This window comes from Chiloscyllium plagiosum, chromosome 10 (assembly GCF_004010195.1).
Source record: "Chiloscyllium plagiosum isolate BGI_BamShark_2017 chromosome 10, ASM401019v2, whole genome shotgun sequence".
Lineage (NCBI taxonomy): Eukaryota > Metazoa > Chordata > Chondrichthyes > Orectolobiformes > Hemiscylliidae > Chiloscyllium > Chiloscyllium plagiosum.
The window spans coordinates 4170716-4190769 of record NC_057719.1 but is presented as its reverse complement, the minus strand read 5'-3'; the positions used below and the strand labels follow the sequence as shown (position 1 = coordinate 4190769).

At 39.7% G+C, this 20054-nt stretch overlaps 1 protein-coding gene across 6 annotated transcripts in view; it reads right to left on the bottom strand.

Moving 5' to 3' along the window:
• Positions 1-287: 287 nt before the first annotated feature.
• The window catches only part of dicer1 (dicer 1, ribonuclease type III), a 188320-nt gene continuing 168553 nt past the window's right edge, over positions 288-20054 (bottom strand). For 5 of the 6 annotated variants that reach the window (XM_043696916.1, XM_043696915.1, XM_043696918.1 and 2 more), the window contains 6 exons: positions 17785-17940; positions 12890-13796; positions 9598-9866; positions 5281-5443; positions 5120-5195; positions 288-3491 (listed from right to left, as the gene is read on the bottom strand). In XM_043696916.1, the coding sequence (XP_043552851.1) occupies positions 3326-3491; positions 5120-5195; positions 5281-5443; positions 9598-9866; positions 12890-13796; positions 17785-17940 (1737 nt within the window). In that variant the 3' untranslated portion in view covers positions 288-3325. Of the gene's footprint in view, positions 3492-5119; positions 5196-5280; positions 5444-9597; positions 9867-12889; positions 13797-17784; positions 17941-20054 lie in introns of those variants that run through there. The other variant, XM_043696920.1, reaches the window with a different exon arrangement.

The window sequence follows — 20054 nt, the reverse complement described above, 5'->3', positions numbered from 1 at the left end:
TAATAAGTACTTGAGAAACTGAAGAAAAAGAAAGTAATGGTGAGGTTAGAGGAACAGGGAGAAGTGGGAGGAGGCACGTGTGGAACTTGAGTAATGGCACTGACCAATCGGATCATCTTTTGTAAACTTCGTCAAGTAATCTACCAGTAACCGAGTAAAATAAATTTCACTCATCTGCTCTTTAACTGCCAGGTTTCTCTGCTCACAGATGATAGTGTTGTTGAAAACACAAAAATGCTTTCTAAAGCTACTTTTGATACATACACTGAAATCACCAGGCTTCAAAATAATGAACAACCAGACCATACTTTATTGTAGATATTCAGCTACAATTACAAAAAGAAACTATTAAAAGGTAAAATTGTGATCCATAAGGTGCAGAATGCAAATCTCTGCAGCGAGTTTACAGTATGAATGAGATATATTCCATGTCCCTTAAAGACTGCTGCAGCATATGATGATGCACTTAATTTAGTTTCAATACATTTCGTATCCACTCCCATTCTGCTACAGGTGCTTTAAAATCACACTATTTACAGTACAGCAACGCCTGCAAATACTCAAACGCCTCGCAAACACGCATTCTTTCTCTTCTTCCTTTAATAAATCACAGTTATCATTCTGCTACAAAATACCAACAAAACAATAAGTTTCTGCCACTGCTGCTGACCCGCTGATGCTATGAAGTTCGAGTGCATTAAAGTCATGTATTGTACAGTGAGTGAGGGACTGCAGGCACACAATAGATAGCAAGTTAATTATCTTTTACATAAAATACCTTAGCAGTTATAACAGCAGCAAGGCCCAAACCGAAAATAAAAAAATCATTGTTTCTGTTAAGCATATTAGCATATACATTTCTCGTTTGAAATGAGGTAAAGCATGGTGCCAAGTGCAATGCTTAAATCGTGCTACATGTATACAACAGCGAAGGGGACAAAAAAAAACTGTGTTTTGTGCCTTGACAAAGACAAGGAGGAATTAAACTGCAGCATTGATTAGGACTTTAAAGTAAATGTAGATTGTTCAGTTACAATGAAAAAAGAAATGGTTTCACAATGAATGCACATGCCGTAAATAACCTCACACTTCTGTTGATTTCAATAAAGTGTGATGCACTGTTAATACTGGAAATACTCCCAAACTTGTGGCACACTGTTTGACATAGCAGTTTTTGCCAAGTAAATTAAAAATAGATGTATACATAGATGAGTGCTCGCCTAGGTCTACGCCCACAGAATGAAAGATCTTTCTAACAAAATTAGGGTAATAACAGAGCATAAAAACAGATACAAATCCATCTTCTGTATCATGTTATGAATTAAAATGAGTTTATGCCAATCAGTAAGACAATACACATATGACAGAAGTATTAAAATCACTTACACATTTTTCAGCTTCTACTTTAAAAAGTACCCACTTATTAAAACTGCTAAGTGGACAGGATAAATGACTTTACCTTTTCAAATAAAGTGAAAGGAAAAGGGACAGAATGGGATGCAAAAAAAAGGAACACCTCAACATACGTATTTCAAATTTCTATCTCCAACTCAAGAGACCAACAAAAAAAATAAAAAATGGCTAGCTCTTGAAATCTGAAGCATATCATGGTGGTCGGGTGGTGACAACTGCAGATAACTTGAAAGAATTATTTAGAGTGTACTGGGATGAAATTCTCAAACAATTTTTAAAAAAGTAAATTAAAAGAGGTATTATAGTTACAGTGCAAAAACAATTATTTTTTAAACATTTCAAGCATAATATAAAAACATAGCACCAAAATAAAACGAGAAATCAAAAACGCATGCAATTAAGAACTGAGGTATTTAAAGGGAAGAACGCCTAACTGGTAACTACTGAAAATGTAACTACAATTTTGAGCCGAGCCAAATAGGATGCATCCTCTTTTTAAAAGCTTGAACGCTGAAGACTGATTAAACATGATCGTCTTTTGTCACAGGATTTCATTTTTCTTGCTTGTGCCGCTTTTGAAGAGAAAAACAAATGAAACTAATGGAACATGAATGCGCTTCTTCACAAACACAGCTTTGGTGTAAAAGTCAACTGTTAGGTGCTATAGACAGATGTTGAGGATAGTCATATGCATGTGTTGTACTCATGTCTTTTTTTGTCTGCGTGTGTTGTATATGCATGTACCATGTGTCTTGTATGCTGTATATATGCATGTAAGTGTATATTAATCCCCACCCCCTTAGAAATGGAAAGGTGCTCATATTAATTAAAAAACCCTTTCATCTGTTCTTACAAAATTCTGCAGCATATATTTTGAATGATATGTCTAAAGTTGCTGTGTCATGAATGTGACAGTTTCTGTACTGCACCATCTACTTCATGTTGCTTGCGTTTGGAAGCACCGCACTCACATTGTCAGCACAATGCACGCTTTCCCCAAAGACCACATAGTGTAAATTTAGCTGCTTCTTGCATCAAAGAAAATTTTGAACACCTTGACTCTAAGTATCTGGAACCATTTAATCTGTATTAAAATATATGTGCAGCTACCTCTAGCTCTGCAATAAGTTACACAGCCACAGCTCCAAAAGAGGTCAGTCAAGGGCTGTGGTTAATTATCATACAATGTGTATTAAATGGGAATGTAAAATCAGCTATAGAAATGTATCAAAAGGTTTAGGAAAAAAACAAGTGGGGTTACGTTCAATTAAGGCAAAACCCTTTTGATTAAATGCAAGAGACTCAATATGTGGCATTATGTTGAACAAATGCTACTGAAAATGCCAGTCGCTTTAAGTGGAACCTGTTCCTATTTAAATTAAGTGCAAAACAAGGATTGGAAATGCCATCTCAAAATGTGAAAGGATGACAAGGAAACAGGACAATACTGGCACACTCACTCGCTCTCTCTTACCAGCTCATACACAACAGTTTTACACACTGTGGCTGGACTGGCACTAGTGCACAGGTCGAGAATTTCAAGATTAGTAAAAATGTGCAATCTAATAACTAATCACTTTCCAGCATAAGCTTCCTGGCTCACTAAACAACAAGCAAAAGCTTCTATTAATAAAAAAAATTAAGTAAACATCATAGGGGACCTGACAACTGTTAAATGGTTGCAAAATGAATATAAAGCACTCTTGTGATTAATCTAGCAAAAGGAGGAGGGGGGCAGGATTGTGTTCGCGCAAGAACTTACTATAAACTACGATTAATCCTAAATTATACTACTGTAGTACAAACACTTTACACCTTCATAGAATGACTCTTTTGACCCAGACTTGTGTGGTGTAACCTCAGGTGAGCTGATGAAGGGGCTGGGTTGGCCTGGAGGTTAGGAGAAAGGGTCTCAGCTATTCTGCAGTGGAGGCTGATTTGCCTTCAGGCTCCGTAGTGCTCTCCGGGCAGCTGCAGACTTGGCGATCCTGTAACTGCGACCAACACCTTTGAACTTGCCTTTGCCAACCACCTCCACGGTGACACGGACTTTTCCGTCGTAAGTTCTTTCTGCAGGACTTCAAAAACAACAGAATTGACATTTTAAAAAAAACATAGACATTTCAGCCAAATAAAAATTCATGTATCAATTACAGAATGGTTAAACATTCCTACTCTTCAAAACAAGATTATTACAAGTTTTACAATCCTGTTTACTATCTGTCAAAATCAATAACTATATAAATATGTACAAATATTGACAGATGAAGTGAAGAAAGCATGCATTAAATTTGCCTTCAACATCTGGGGCTTGCCTCTTGATCAGAAAATTATAGGTTTGAAATTTAGCTCTCTCCTAACTTCAAGTTAACCAGGTAAAGTTGAAATAAATTCCTTCCAGGTGCACTGTCCTTAACAAAGGTATTGCTATAACTTGTACTTTATATGTTTCCAATGACACACACATTCTAATTCAACAGCTATCTGCTCAGGATGACTTATGGACAGTAGAGTTCCAGCAGACAAATTGCGCTTCTTGCCTAGACTGCTGACACAGGTTTGGGAAATGATAGTCTCAGTGGTAATGAAGAGCTTAAGTTGACTCCTAACACTGTGGAGTTGACTGGGGGTGAAAGAAGAGAGAGAACTAAAGCTGGAAATTCATGCGAGCAGCAGTATGGTGAAATATTTTGCAGACAGTGATCATAACTCCATTAGATTCAAGATTGTTACAGAAAAGGAACAGGATGGGCCTGAAATTAAAGTTCTCAACTGGGCGAAGGCTGATTTTAATAAGATCAGATATAATTTGGCTAGAGTGGACTGGGAGTCAGGTTGTAAAAGAGCAGTGGAATTATGCAAGTAGGAAATGGAGAGTTCAAGGCCAACATGTACCAATAAAGGTAAAGGGTAGGACAAACAAATTCAGTAAACCCTGGACATCAAGGGATAAATTGGATAAAGAGAAAAAGGGAGGCTTATGGCAGATACCAAGTGCTCAAAATAGAACAAGCCCAAGGGAATACAGTTTATGCAAGGCAAAACAAAAAAGGGGACACAAAAGAATAATTGCAGGTAAAATGAAGCTCCTAATTTATTTCACAAAAGGATAACTAGGAAAGTAGTACAGCCCACTAAGGACCACTGTGGTAACTTCTGAGGAAAGCAGAAAGACGTAGGTACAGATCCAAATGAATTGTGTGTGTTGGTATTCACTAGTGAGAGGTTCACGTGGATACAGAAGTCAGGGAGAAGGACAGAGACATTTTTAAAAATTTGCATAGACAGAGAGGAGGGTCTGAATGGTATGCAGGTAAGTCACCTAGACACCCTAATAAATTATGTGAAAGACCCCTCAGCAATTTAGAATACTTTGCACTGTTAAGTGTTTCTCCTTGTTCAAATTGGATGTTGATATTCTTGATAACTTAGAGTGGACTTATTGCAACAACACAAACATTGCATATTTAATTTCTTCTCTGGTCACAGCTCAACTATCTTTGAAAGAGCTAAAGTGAATCTCCAAGAAAAGAAAAAGCATAACATTCAAAACAGAAAACTGACGATCTGGGTGGAACACTACCCGGTCACATGAGATCTAGGTGAAACACTACCCGATCCCCTCTTTCACACACTAGTGTACCTGTTAAATATTTTGAGCCACTTTTCTTACCCATTCCTCAAGGATGTTTTGTCCACTCCTTACCTGAACTTGGCAGTCTCTGGCTCCATCTCCAACAACTCACGAACAGGGGAACGGGGTACATTTGCTGAAAATTTCTCTAAAATATGAAACACGTTGAGGTATTAGCAACTTAGTCAAAGCAACAAGGGAAATGGTAAGGGGAGAACAATAAGGACGACTACCTATCAAGGGTCTCATCATGGGGTAATAGACTTGCCAAACTGTTTCCAAGGACATCCTGCTATCCATGTAGATGGCACCGGCAAGAGATTCAAAGATATCTCCCATGGCCTTCGGAACCTCAATATCTTCTTCCTTTTCTTCATCTTCTTCAGATCTTCTTAGCTTTTATAATAAATAAATTAGTACATTAAACATTCAGAGGAACTTGTTAAATCAGGGCATAGATTGGAAAAAGAAACAGCAAGAACAGGAGACGTAGTGAGTGACTATTGATGAATTCGGAAATGGTTAGAATAGCAAAATTATACAGCCTAAGATTTTCATAAAACAAGAGTCACCAGACTTGAAATGCTGACTGTTTTCTCCTGACAGATGCTGCCAGACCTGCTGAGTTTTGCCAGCAATTCCTGATCTGGAACCACATTGTCCTTCCTTCATTGTTCCTGGGTCAAAAACCTGCAACTTCTTTAGCACTATGGGTGTACCTATTCAACAGACTGCAGTAGTTTAAGATAGCATCTCACCATCACCTTCAAGAGTAATTAGGAATGGGCAATAAATACTGCTCTAGCCATTGTTGCCCACAGCCCATGAAAGAATAATTGTAAAAATGCCAATAAATAGAGTGTTACTGTTTGCAAATTAGCTGCTGAGTTTCCTAAATTACAAGAAATCACATTTTAAGTGCACTTTACTGGCTGTAACATGTTTTGAAATTCCAGTGGTCATGAAATGTACCATATATCTGAAAATGCTTAGACTTCCTCATAATTATAAGGCATAGAGTCAATTACTCGAAATTGCACGTATTCGCTATTCATCATAGAGTGCTCCCTTCAAATTGCTTTAAGAGTCTACCCCAGGTCACATGAAGCCGAAAATGCCAAACATTTGTCTCAACCACAAACTGTTGTGACATGATTTTAGGTGCCTTACTATGCTCCATCCGTATAAACTCCAGTTAAGCTAAAATCTTGTTACCGAGTTTGGAGAAGATTTGTAGCCGAGGTTGAGGTTCTGGATGTAAGTTTGCTCGCTGAGCTGGAAGGTTCATTTCCAGACTTTTCGTCACCCTACTAGGTAACATCCTCAGTGGGCCTCTGGGTGAAGCACTGCTGATAATTCCTGCTTTCCATTTATATGTTTGGGTTGGTGATGTCATTTCCTGCTGTAATGTCAATTCATGTTCTTTTTCTCAGGGGGTGGTAGATGGGGCCTAACTCGATGTATTTGTTGATGGTTGATGGAGTTCCGGTTGGAATGCCATGCTTTCAGGAATTCTTGTGCGTGTCTGTTTGGCTTGTCCTTGGATGGATGTGTTGTCCCAGTCGAAGCAGTGTCCTTCCTTATCTGTATGTATGGATACGAGAGGGAGGGTCATGTCGTTTTGTGGCTAGTTTTCTGCCTGTTTGTCCAATGTAGTGTTTGTTACAGTTCTTGCACAGTATTTTGTGAATGACATTTGTTTTGCTTGTTGCCTGTATAGGGTCTTTGAAGTTCATTAGCTGCTGTTTTAGTGTGTTGGTGGGTTTGTGGGTGACCAAGATACCAAGGGGTTTGAGTAGTTTGGCAGTCATTTCAGGGATGTCTTTTGATGTAGAAACCCTAGCCACTCTCCCCTACATCAAAGAAATCTCAAAAATGACCACCAGAATACTCAGACCCCTTGGCATCATGGTAGCTCACAAACCCATCAACACACTAAAACAGCAGCTAATGAACGCCAAAGACCCTATGCAGACAATGAGCAAAACTAATGTCATTTACAAAATACTGTGCAAGAACTGTAACAAACATTACATTGGACAAACAGGTAGAAAACTAGTCACCAGGATATATGAACATAAATTAGCCACAAAACAACATGACCTTCTCTCACTAGTAGTCTTACATACAGATAAGGAAGGACACCACTTCGACTGGGACAATACATCCATCTTAGGACAAGCCAAACAGAGACATGCACGAGAATTCCTAGAAGGATGGCATTCCGACCGGAACTCTATCGATAAACACATTGAGTTAGACCCCACCCACCACCCCTGAGAAAAACGATCAGGAAATGACATCACTGCAGGAAATGACATGACAAACCCAAACATATAAATAGAAAGCAGGAATTATCAGCAGTGCTTCACCCGGATGCCCACTGAAGATGTCTGGAAATGAACCTTCCAGCTCAGCAAGCAAACTACATGCTAAAATCTTGTTGCCCACATCTTATCCCACTTTGCCTTTATGCAATACAAACTGACCTACTTTGGAGTGTGGATGGCCAACATTTGAAGGCTACATCCTCATTTTTATATATTTTGAAAGTTGCATTTGGGAAGAGGTTTGTTGGTATGCCTAGCATTTATTGTCTATCCCTAATTACCCTGAAGAAAGTAGTAATGAACCACATTCTCAATTTGTTGCTAGCTATCTGGTGTAACCAGACACAGTCTGAGACCTGCAGCAACTTTGTACAAATGAAATGCCTTACTAAGCCATTCAGAGGGCAGTCAGGAATGAAATAAATTGCTGTGGGTCTGTTGTCAACACACCAGGCCTGGTCAACTTGGCAGATTTCATCACCTGCAAGACATTAGTGAACCACATTACCAGATTGTCATTTTAAAAAAAAAACAAACTCATGATCATTAGAAATTAGACTAGGATTGAATTCCCCTAGCCACTGTGACAGGATGTGATCATGCCTGTTAATGGAGTCTGGATTTCTAGCAATCTACTGTCACTTTAAATTCCCTCCTGGTTTCACTCCAACATTTTCTTGCAATCTTTACTACCGTACCATAAGACCATTAGAGAAAAGAGCAGAATTAGACCATTTGGCCCATCGAGTCGGCTCTGCCATTCGACCATGGCTGATATGTTTCTCAACTCCTTTCACCTGCCTTCTTCCTGTAACCCCTGATCCCCATACTAATCAAGAACCTATCATTGTTGTCAATACATTCAATGACTTGGCCTACACAGCCCTCTGCAGCAATGAGTTCTAAAGATTTACTGCCCTTTGACTGAAGAAATTCCTCATCATCTCAATTCCAACAGGGACTCTGACGCTGGGCCCTCAGATCCTAGTCTCTCCTACAAGTGGAAACATCTTCTCTACACTCACTCTATCCAGGCTTCTCAGTATTTTCTAAGTTTCAATCAGATTGCTCCTTATGCTCCTAAACTCTGAGTACAGACCCAGAGTCCTCAACCGCTCCTCATATGATAAGCCCTTCATCCCATATATCATTCTTGTGAACCTCTTCTGGACCACTTACACCATTTGATTCTCTCACTTCGGTCTCTAGTGTATAGTTTCTCCTCTCATTCAACAAGAGATAGACTTAAATTGCCCTCTCCACACCTTTACCTTTTTGTTTAACCCTCCTTTTAAGGCCTTTGTTAAATCTGGGGGCTACCTCAACTTCAACTGCATTTGCCTTTAATTGCATGTTTCTTACTTTAGTACTTCAGTGAAGGATGCTGAGAAGTTTTCTTATATCAATGCAAACTGGAAAGGGAATATATTCCCTTGAGTAATGTGGATAGTGCTGAGCAGTTAGTTATAAAGGCAAGACTTGAGAAGGCAGGACTTTTTTCATTGAAGTTGAGAGAGGATTAGATTAGATTACTTAGTGAGGAAACAGGCCCTTCGGCCCAACAAGTCCACACCGATCCACCGAAGCGAAACCCACCCATACCCCTACATTTACCCCTTCACCTAACACTATGAGCAATTTAGCATGGCCAATTCACCTGACCTGCACATCTTTGGACTGTGGGAGGAAACCGGAGCACCCGGAGGAAACCCACGCAGACATGGGGAGAACGTGCAAACTCCACACAGTCAGTCGCCTGAGGCGGGAATTGATCCCGGGTCTCTGGCGCTATGAGGACTTTAAACATTATGAAGATTATAAGCTAATATTAAACTACTGATCAACAAGGCAGCATATGCATATGAATTTAATATGCAACTTCACAGAACCAATTAAAGGAGAAAAGAGATAAAATTAGATACTGAGAGATAAGAATGATTTGTGGCAGAGAATTGCCCAAAGTGGAAGTACATTCCATAATGTATTAGAGTAGGGAATGAGGTAACCAAAATAGAAATTGCTGGGAAAGCTCAACAGGTCTGGCAGCATCTGTGGACAGACATCAGAGTTAACATTCCAGGTTGAGTGACCCTTCCTCAGAACTGGAATGAGGTGATTGCTCCAACTTGTGCAGTTCCGAGTACCCCTTAAACCAGACCCTCTTATGGGGTTGTAGCTCTCTTTAACAGGTTAGTGGAAGATCAAAATGCAGAGACTAACCTCAGAGTCCATTCCTTGCATCTCATTCTTTTCTAACTGGAACTGAACAAAGTCATCTATAACATGGAACAACTCAGGTGAGATGGCTTTGAAGTATTTGTGATAGTCATACTTCACAGCTAAAGAAGCAAAGATGGTATTGTTCACAAGAGCAGAGCGCAGGTCAGTCAACACTCCAGGAGAATGCTGCCGGGGATCTTCGTAAAGGTGCTTGGTTATGAGGTAGTCCAAAATTGCATCTCCAAGGAATTCCAACCGCTGGTAACAATCTACAAAAAAAAGTTTTAAAAAATTATTCTAAAATAGTCATTCATAAGTTGTTTGAGAAAAGTCCATTGGATCTTGCTTGGATTTCTATTGTAGGAAAAGTTTCCTGCTACTTTCCTGATGTACAAAATTGGAACTAAAATGCCAATTTTAAAATTCACACACAATGACAGTTAAAATCTTAAGTGCTTCCTTCTTCACCCTCAATTAAAAAGTGGCTATTTGTCCAATAGGTTTTCTGCAGACACAAGTCAACAAATATTTCTCTGTAATGTCATTAACACACGGTGGGGTAATAAACTTTCAGTAACTTAGCAATGACTTGAGCCACGAGTCCAAATTCTCTCCAACTATTCTCATACAATTGACCTTCTGCAGTTTCAGAACTCACTTCCATGAACAAGACACCTGCCTGCTGATTTCAATTGTTGTTCTTCAGACATGGTCAGAAATTACATGACACCAGGTTGCTGGCAGGTGGGACTAGATTGGGTTGGGATATCTGGTCGGCATGGATGGGTTGATTTGTTTCCGTGCTGTACATCTCATGACTCTATAATCCAACAAGTCTATTTGAAATCACAAGCTTTTGGAGTGTGGCCCCTTTGTCAGGTGAAGTGAGAAAGCAGCATACAGAATACATGAGCAGAGAGATCAAGGTCAGAGATCAAAAGAAATCATACAACTGGTGTGAATGGAGTGTCGAATAATAAGTCTCTGGACCAAAAGTGCTAGACAGTGAAAGTGAAGTGTCAATAGCTGAATAACAAGCTAACGGATGACCTTTAATCCAATTAAATGAGGCAGAGAGACAATTACAAAAAAGTAAAAAGGAAGGTGGTGCTGGAGACACACCCAAAGACTGGAATAACATGGAACAAAATCAGAAGCTGCTGGAAAAGCCCAGGAGGTCCGGCAGCATCTGTGAAGAAAAACCAGAGGAAAGGTCCTGAAATGTTAACTGATTTTTTTTTTCCACAGATATCACCAGACCCGCTGAGCACCCCCAGCAACCCCTGCTGGGCTTCTCCTGTTTTTGTTCCATGTCACATTCCAGTCATCTGGCTCGTTTCCAGCATCATGTTATTCTCAATTTATGTAATTATCTCTCAGCCTCATTTAATCGGAATAAACGTTATCCCTTCACTTGTTATTCAGCTGTTGACACTTTACTCTCACCATTTGCATGATCTTTTGATCTCCCTGCCTATAAATTCTGTATTCTGTGTGCTTCACTCTCACTTCAACTGAAAGAGGCTATGCTCCAAGAGCTATCAAATAAACTTGTTGGACTATAACCTGGTGTCATGTGATTTTGGACTTTGTTCAACCAATCCAACATGAGCAATTCCACATCTTCAGAAATGGGCATGGAGTCAGTTTTACATTTTTCAATCCAGCACGAAATGGCTTCCAGAGATATTCCAGTTAAGAGTCAACCACACTTGTGGGGGTTTGGAGTCTCATGGAGGCATGGCAGGGTAGGAAGAAGGATTCTTTTTATTTAATACACATCGGACATGGACATTGCTGGCTGGGCCAGCACTTATTATTTATCACTAGTTGCCTCGAGGGGATAGTGGTCAGCTGCCTTCTTGAACTGCTGCAGTCCGTGTGCTTTAGTTAAATACAAAATGCCATCAGGGAGGGAATTCTAGGTTTTCAACCCAATGACGCTGAAGGAACAGCAATATATATTCAAGAGAGGGTGGTCATTGTCTTGGAGGTGAACTTACAGGTGGTGCTGTTCTCCTGTATCTGCTGCCTTTGTTGTTCTAGATGGTGGTGGTGCTATCTGAAGATCTTTGGTGAAATTCTGCAGGGCATTTTGTATATAGTACACACTGCTGCTACTGAGGATTGGTTGTGGAGTGAATGAATGGCAGCACAGCCACAAACAATCAAGGGGGCTGCCTTGTCCTAGATGGTGTCAAGCTTCTCAAGTGTTGTTGGAACTGCACTCATTCAGGCAAATGGGGAGTATTCCATCACATTCCTTACCTGCCCTTGTAGATGATGGACAGGCTTTAGGGAGTCAGGTGGTGTGTTACTTGCTATATCATTCCTCACTTCTGACCTGCTCTTGTAACCACTGTATTTACATAGCTACCCTAGATCATCTTCTGGTAAATGGTAATCCCGAGGATGTTGACAGTGGGGGACTGAGTGATGGTAATGCCACTAAATGCCAAGGGACGGTGGTCAAAGTGCAAACGTTACCACTTGTTACCCCAAACCTGGATTTTTGACATGGATTATAGTATCTGAGGAGTTGTGAATGGCGAATATGCAATCATCAATGAACATCCCCACTTCTATCCTTACGGAGGATGGACGGTCATTAATGAAGAAGTAGTTGAAGATAACTGAGACTAAGACAATATGCTAAGGAACTCCTTCCTTGCAGGACATTTGTACATGCAGGTTGGTTGGATAAACCAAGGCATTCTACCATTCAAACAGCCTTAAAACAAAATAAATCATGCACCTCACGGATTCTAATAGCCAATTCTTCAGGTGTTTGTTCAGACCAAATTACAATTTGCATGAACTCAAATGAAATGGTTACCTCAACCCAAGATGATCTTCAATTTACACATGCTACCCATCATAATGGCCACATTAGCTGTATATTCCCTTTAAATGTCATTCTCAAAACTGTTTATGCTGCTTAGTTACTAAATCTGTTACTAAACTATGCTGTTTAGTCCTAATCATCTAATTTTAGCAATACCTTTCTTCTGACTCTAAAAAATTCAGTCACCTACAACACAATCTCTATTGCCAATGACCCAGGTACTCCATTGATTTTCTTATGCCCACCATAACCAAAGATGATAAAACTCTCAGATCACAAATCCCACAGCAAACCACCACTAATTCCAACCCTATTTCACAGTCCTTCTGACAGTCTCCTGTGACAAAGTAAGACCCTGAAATGTACTCTCTTTCTCTACAAATACTGGCAGACCAGCTGACTACATTAAGCATTTATTGTGGCCTACAGGAATTGGCAGGGCTTTACCTGTGATTGTATTGTAGTGGTAGGAGGCATGGGTAAATGCCTGTAAAAGATACGCCTTGTTCTTGAATCTATAGTTTATTTTCTTCTCAAAGTTTTCATAGCCTGATATTAAATGGCCCAGGGTCCTATCAGCATCTGGGTGATCGAACATACATCTAGGAGGAATCTGAAGATGTCCATACTCTAGGTCTTTGCAAGAAGGGGATTTCAAAGTGGATGAAAGAGGAGGAGTTTCAGTGCCTGTCTGAGAGTTTAGATCAAAGGCGCTCTGTTCCTCAGGTAGGATCTTTTTGTTTACAAGCTTTTCTTCTGCTGGGAGGACTTTCAAACCCAACGAGCAGAGAAACAGCTGGGCAGCTCTTTCACCACAGCTAGTTAGGTAGCAGCCCAACAAAGCCTCTACACAATCAGCAATGCTCTTATCCGCTATGCACTGCTCAGTGTGCAAGTCATAAGAGATGGACTGCTTGCCAGTATCAACACCGCCATTCTCTTCAGATGGGTTCCAGAATCCCACAACAAAATCATCTTCATCTGTAGCCTTACTCGGGTCAAGGTAGCACATAGCATCCCAGGAGCTGTAGTCAAATTCATCACAATCGGAGGAGGAATGACCATTTCCTGATGCAGATTTTTTGGGAGGTTTCCACTCGTAGCTTGCATCATTGGGTGGGAAAGCAGGAAGAGAGATCTTTTTTCCAAAAGCCCCAGAACCCATAAGCATATTGTCGATGAATTTAATGTGCTCCTGATCATACTCGGAGAAGTCATCATCATATTCTGCTTCCTCCTTCTGTGCCCTCCACATCAAATCTTCACGGAAATCAGGGTCATCGTCCTCCTCTTCCTCCTCCTCCTCATCATCATCCAAATAACAATCACCATTAGCCACTTGATCGGTTTCTGTCTAAAAGAAAATTTCAAGATTAGACATTGTGCATCGTCTCTTCATAATGCCCCAAGTTTTGATTTCGTGCAGCCTGGAATTGCATGCAATCATTACAAGAATCTTGATGACTGGGTCCACTTAATCATGGGAGAGATCCATGTCACTCTCCTGATACCAAAAAGTTGGCAGATGGAACAGGATTCCCAACAGCATGTCAATAATTGACTTATTAATGATACAAATATCCCTGAAGCCACACAGGCAACCAAGGCCCAATTGGGGGGGGGGGGGTCTGGGTGAGAGAAGGAAGAAATAAAACCACTCAAATCTAAATCCCCTGCCCTTTTGTCTGCATTTGTTCACTACCCCACCACATTCATATTCTATACGTGGGTTATACCTCAAGATCAAGAAAAACTTGATAGGCTGGGACATTTTTCCCATTGGAATGTAGGAGATTGAGGGGCGATCTGATGGAAATTTATAAAATAATGAGGTATGGATACAGTTAATGCTCATTGTCTTTTCCTTAGGATGGGGGATTTCAAGACAAGAGGGTACACTTTTAAGGCGAGAGGAGAGAAATTTTAAAAAGACATGAGGCAATTTTTTTGTTTTACACAGAAGGTGGTTCACGTGTGGAATAAACTTCCTGAGGAAGTGTTGGATGCTGGTACAATTACAACGTTTAAAACACATTTGGATAGATACATGAAGGAAAGGTTTGGAGGGATGTGGGCCAGGAGCAGGCAGGTTTACTTTGGGATTATGTTCGGCACCGACTGGTTGAACTGAACAGCCTGTTTCCATGCTGTATGACTCTATCACCAACATGCTGTTGGGACCAAGTCTGTTAGGATCAATCTCAGGACAGAGATGAAATAAATACAACACCCAAACAGATCATTTAGCTGGTCAATTCACTGATGGCCCATTCTGACAGCTACTTGGCAAGTCCCATTCCCTTGCCTTTTCTCAACAGTATTGCAAATGCCTTCACCTGGAGGTAATCATTCAATTCTTTCATAAACTAGACACACACACACACACACGAGATGTATTCCTAATTTAACTACTGTTCTATAACATAAGGACACAATGTCAACAGTTGTTTATTCTATAGCAGGAGTCAGGGTGTGCAGTAAACTGGTTCCTAAAGTGACTGACCTCAGATATACAAATAAATAATAAAATCTGTTTAATCGGAAATATTTTCTGCATATTCCATGAAATTGGAGTAACACAAAAAGGTTGCAGACTCAGTAATTTATATTCACGTAACTCATTAAAGAAGTAAAGTAACCAAACATTTCACACATGAAGAAAAAGTGAAAGTTGGAATTAAGAAGTGAACAAAAACAGTTGAAGAGATTTTCAGGTGTTTAAGAGATGACAAATGTAAAAGAGGAAGGGATTTTCAAGATGGAGTGTGATACTTCCAAGGTTGATGAAGGCTGTTACCAGTAGATGGGTGGAGTGCAGAGCAACAGCAACAGTAAGTGAGTATGTGACTGCAGTGGAATGAAGTTGTGAGAAGCTTTGTAAATCAAGGATTTCAATTTATTCCGCTAGATAGGGACAAATTAGAGAGTTGTTGGGCAAGTGGTAAATAATAAGGCAACTGTGGATTTCAGATGAGTTATAATGGCACAGACATGAGTGAATCCTTAAACTGCATTGGAGATCATGCATTGTAGAGAATGGAGAATTCCTAAAGATATCCAGTACTTTGGGACATTTTGCTACATTAAGGGGATTACATAAATTAAGTTGATGAGGGTGGAGTAGAAGATTGGCAGCTTAGTTCTGAGTGGGAGAAGACAGTGAATTAGCACAAAATATCCAAGAAGCCATTCATTACTAGTTCAAAAGGTAGATATTATATTCACTGTTTGTTATCACCATTCTTCAAAAACATAAGAAATAGGAACAGTACGCTCCATGAATTGAATTTAGACCTCAACTCTACTTTCCTGCCTATTCCCACATCCATTCCACTGATGACCTAATCTCCACTGCTCGCCGGGGAAGAGAATTACAAAGATTACAACTCATCAAGAAGCAGAAATTCCTCCTCAGTGTCTTAAATGGGAGACCTCTCACTCTGAAACTATACTCCAGCTCTAGATTCCTCCAATAAAAGGGAAGCATTCTCTCAGCACCTACATTGTTAAGTCTCTTCAGAATATATTTTAAGAAGATCACCTTTCATTCGTCTAAGCTGCAATGAATATTGGCCTAAATCAAAAAGGCAACATGAGTATCCTAGAAATCGACCTAGTGAATTTTATGTGGTCTGCTTCCAATTTATCAGATCCTTAAATGGTCCAAAACTGTACCCAGTTGCAGTCTCACCATTTTTATGTATATCTGCATCAAGACTCCCCTACTTTTATATTTCATCAGTTTTGCAAAAAGCTCTACATTTAACGTGCCTTACAAATTATTTGCTGCACTTGCATGCTAATGTTTTGTAATACAGGCACGATGAAGCCAAATCCTCTGCATTGACACACTTTGCAATTCTCATATCAATTGAAATAATATTCTGATTTTCTATTCCTCCAAAGTGGACCATCTCATTACCCACATAATACTCCATTTGCCAAATTACAGCCCACTCACTTAACATGTATTTTTGTCATCCTCATAACTTGCCTTCCTTTCCATCATTAGCAAAGATGACTTCAATACAGTTGGCCCCTTCATCCAAATCATCAGCACAGGTCAGAGAGAGTTTAAGCACCAGCACTAATCTCTAATTTCAGTTTGCCAACCCGGAAATAACTTTTCTCATGCTGTTTTCTGTAAGCCAGCCAATGCTTTGTTCATCATTGATATACCTAAGTGACAGTGATAGTAATAAGTTCATTCCTTCTTTTTGCCCCATGATTTCTCTTTATTGAGATGCTTTTGGTGCTTATTATCCTGAAGACAGATCAAGATACCTGCTTAAAGTTTCTGCTATTTCCTAGTTTTCCAATATCAATTCTCCATATTTTCTAAGGGACCAACATTCACTTTAGCTACTTTTAATATAATTGTATAAGTTCTTATTGTCTTTCTATCTCTTATGATTTACTATCATATTCTAATTTCTCCCTATTTCATTTTGTTTTAAAAATTATCCTTTGCTCGTTTCTAAAATTTTCCCATCTCCATCTCAGACCTACTTCTAATATTTGCAGCACTGTGCATCTTTTCTTTCAATTTGACACAATCCATAACTTCTTTAGTTATCAATGAATAGTTTGTCTTTCTTATAAACTTACTTCCTTAATGAATCATACATTTGGAAGTTACAAAATCTCTCTCAAATGACTGACACTGCTCATTGTTGACTTTTCTTTAACCTATACAGCTAGAAACTTTAAAAAAAAAAGTCAAAATTAAATAATATATTCCTTTCTTTTATTGATATCTCTACCGATTTCACTGGAGGACTCAACATTTTTCCTTGCTAATAGTGATTAGATGAAGGCTTGACTATCTAATCAATGGACTTGTCCTTTGACCTTAATCTCCTATCCTATGCCAGGAGTTGAAATCAAGTAGTCTCAGAAATAACCCAGACTGTACCTCACATATTGTAGGAAAAGTTAAAGAGAAACAAAGTATTTAGTTTATTCCATGCTTGCGCAGCACAGAAACCTGCACTGGAAACAAACTGCATGCACAATCAATCATTCTTCTCGACACAGTATGCTTGAGAACTAATACCTTCCACACTTACACAGTTTGAAGACAAAACATCCCAAAAGCTACTAGCAATCAAAAGCAAGCTCTGGAATTTGCAGATGCAGACACTGCCAACATGTTGCTCAGCAACAGAATATTTATTGTCCATGGTAAATTCAGGCACTGGTGCAGCAATTTCAGCCAGGTTTTACAAAGTTGGTATGGAAAATGTAATTTTAAATTCAACGAAGGAAACTGGGAGCCCTCTATTCCAGCATTTGTCCTTTCATTTGTAAAGAAACCTTACCCATCTCTCCCTTACACATACCATGTCCTTCACTTCACTCTTGTCCATAATGCATCTGTCTTGATTTACCACGTAGCCAGGAGGAAGCCAATTCACTGGTGGGTCAAATATTGAGACAACCATCCGACTAGGAAGTCCTTTCTTCTTTCCAAGACGATAGAGATTACAGTTGCTGACCTAATAAATGAAATAAATTGATAGATATTGATAGATCTTCAATCAGAGCAAAAGAAAACCCAGCAAGAAACCATCTCTGCTACAAACAGAAATACGAGATCTTCCAACTAATGGATCTTGAAGACACAGAAATACTGTTCATTATATAGCTATAATTAAGACTTAATTAAAAATTGTATCCATGACTCAAAAGTCAATTCCATAAGAATTTTCCAATAATCTGCTGCAAACAGTTTAGTAGGATTTGTATACTATCTCAGTGCTTAAAGTTGTTTCTAAATACCAGCTTTAAGCAACTCTACCAAATTAAAAGCCAAGGGTCACAAACTTGATTTTGGAAAAATTATACATATTTTCAGAGCAGCCCTCTGAAGGGAGATTTGAGCTTTGTCTGGCCTTTCAGTTTTGTTTTGTGTCATACTTAGGACGATACTTACTTACCAGCGCTGAAACAGTATCAAATGGCGTTATGATATTGCTATAATCTGTGAAATTGTTGGATAGCTATCTTATTGCTCTTTACAACTCAGAACAGTAACTCGAGACATTCTGGAGTGATTTCCAAAATTCTGATGTCAGGTGACTGACTGATACATCAGTTTAATTTGCTTCCATGTTACATACCCTAAAGGTGAATTAGAGTCCCTTGATGTTTCACAACTGTTTTTCACTAATCGGCAATCTAAGTAAACATTCCAAGTTCAGTAGGGACAAATACAAAGAATGTGAGAAAGAGTGATCATGTTGTCGATTAGAGATCTGAGGGCACAGAGGGAAAAGCTTACAGGAAGACTTCCTTCAATAACATACAGTAGTTGCGTTAATCTGTAAACGCGTTCATGAATTGGATTCAATAAAAATTAGAAGTTTGGATCAATTGTAAATTGGAAAAAGTAGAACTGTGATGCTGCAAAGTCAAACAAATGAGGAGGGTAGATATTCCTAAAGGAACAGAAATAGGCCATTGGTACATCAAATCTGCTCCACTATTTGATCATGGCTAATTTGTTTCTCAACCCCCTTCTTCTTTCTCCACATAACCCTTGATCCCCTCACTAATCAAGAACCTATCTCTGCCTTAAAGACATTCAAAGAATCAGCTTACACAGCCCTCTGCAGTAATGAGTTTCAACCCAGCAAGATTGAAGGAAAGGCAATACGCTTGGGAGTCAGGATGGTGAGTGTCTTGGAGGGGAACTTGCAGATGGTGGTCTTCCCAGATATGTGTTGCCCTGTCCTTCTAGGTAAAAGTGATCACTGGTTTGGGATGTAGTGTCTAAGGAACCTTGGTGAGTTTCTGCAGTGCATCTAGTACATAGTATACACTGGGTCACTGTGTTGGTGGTAGGGGGAGTGGATTCTTGTGAATGTGGTTCCAGTCAAAAGGGATACTTTGCCTTGGATGGTGTTGAGCTTCTTGAGTATTAGACCATAGACACAGGAACAGAAACTAGGCCATCCAATTCATCCACTCCACTCTGCCATTTGATTATGGCTGATAAGTTTCTCAATCCCATTCACCTGCCTTCTCCCCATAACCCTTGATACTGAAGAACCGATCCACCTCAGTCTTAAATATACTCAATGACGTGGCCTCCACAGCTTCTTTCGTTTCTCACAGAATTCCTACAGTGCGGAAACAGGTCCTTCGGCCCAACAATTCCACACCAACCCAACGAAGAGTAACCCATCCAGATCCATTCCCCTACCCAATGTTTACCCCTGACTAATGCACATCCCTGAATACTATGGGCAATTTAGCACAGCCAATTTACGTAACCTGCACATCTTTGGATTGTGGAAGGAAACCAGAGTATCCGTAGGAAACCCACGCAAACACAGGGAGAATGTGCAAATTCCACACAGACAGTCGCCAGAGGTTGGAATTGAACCTGGGTCCCCGGAGCTGTGAGGCAGCAGTATCCCCTATGGCAATGAATTCCATAGCTTCACCACTCTTTGGCTGAAGTTTCTCCTTATCTCTGTTTAAAAGGTCTTCCTTTACTCTAAGGCTGTGTCTCAGGTCCTAATCTCTCCTACCAATGGAAACATCTTCCCAACATCTACTCTGACCAGGTAATTCATCATTCTGTATGTTTCAATTAGATACCTCC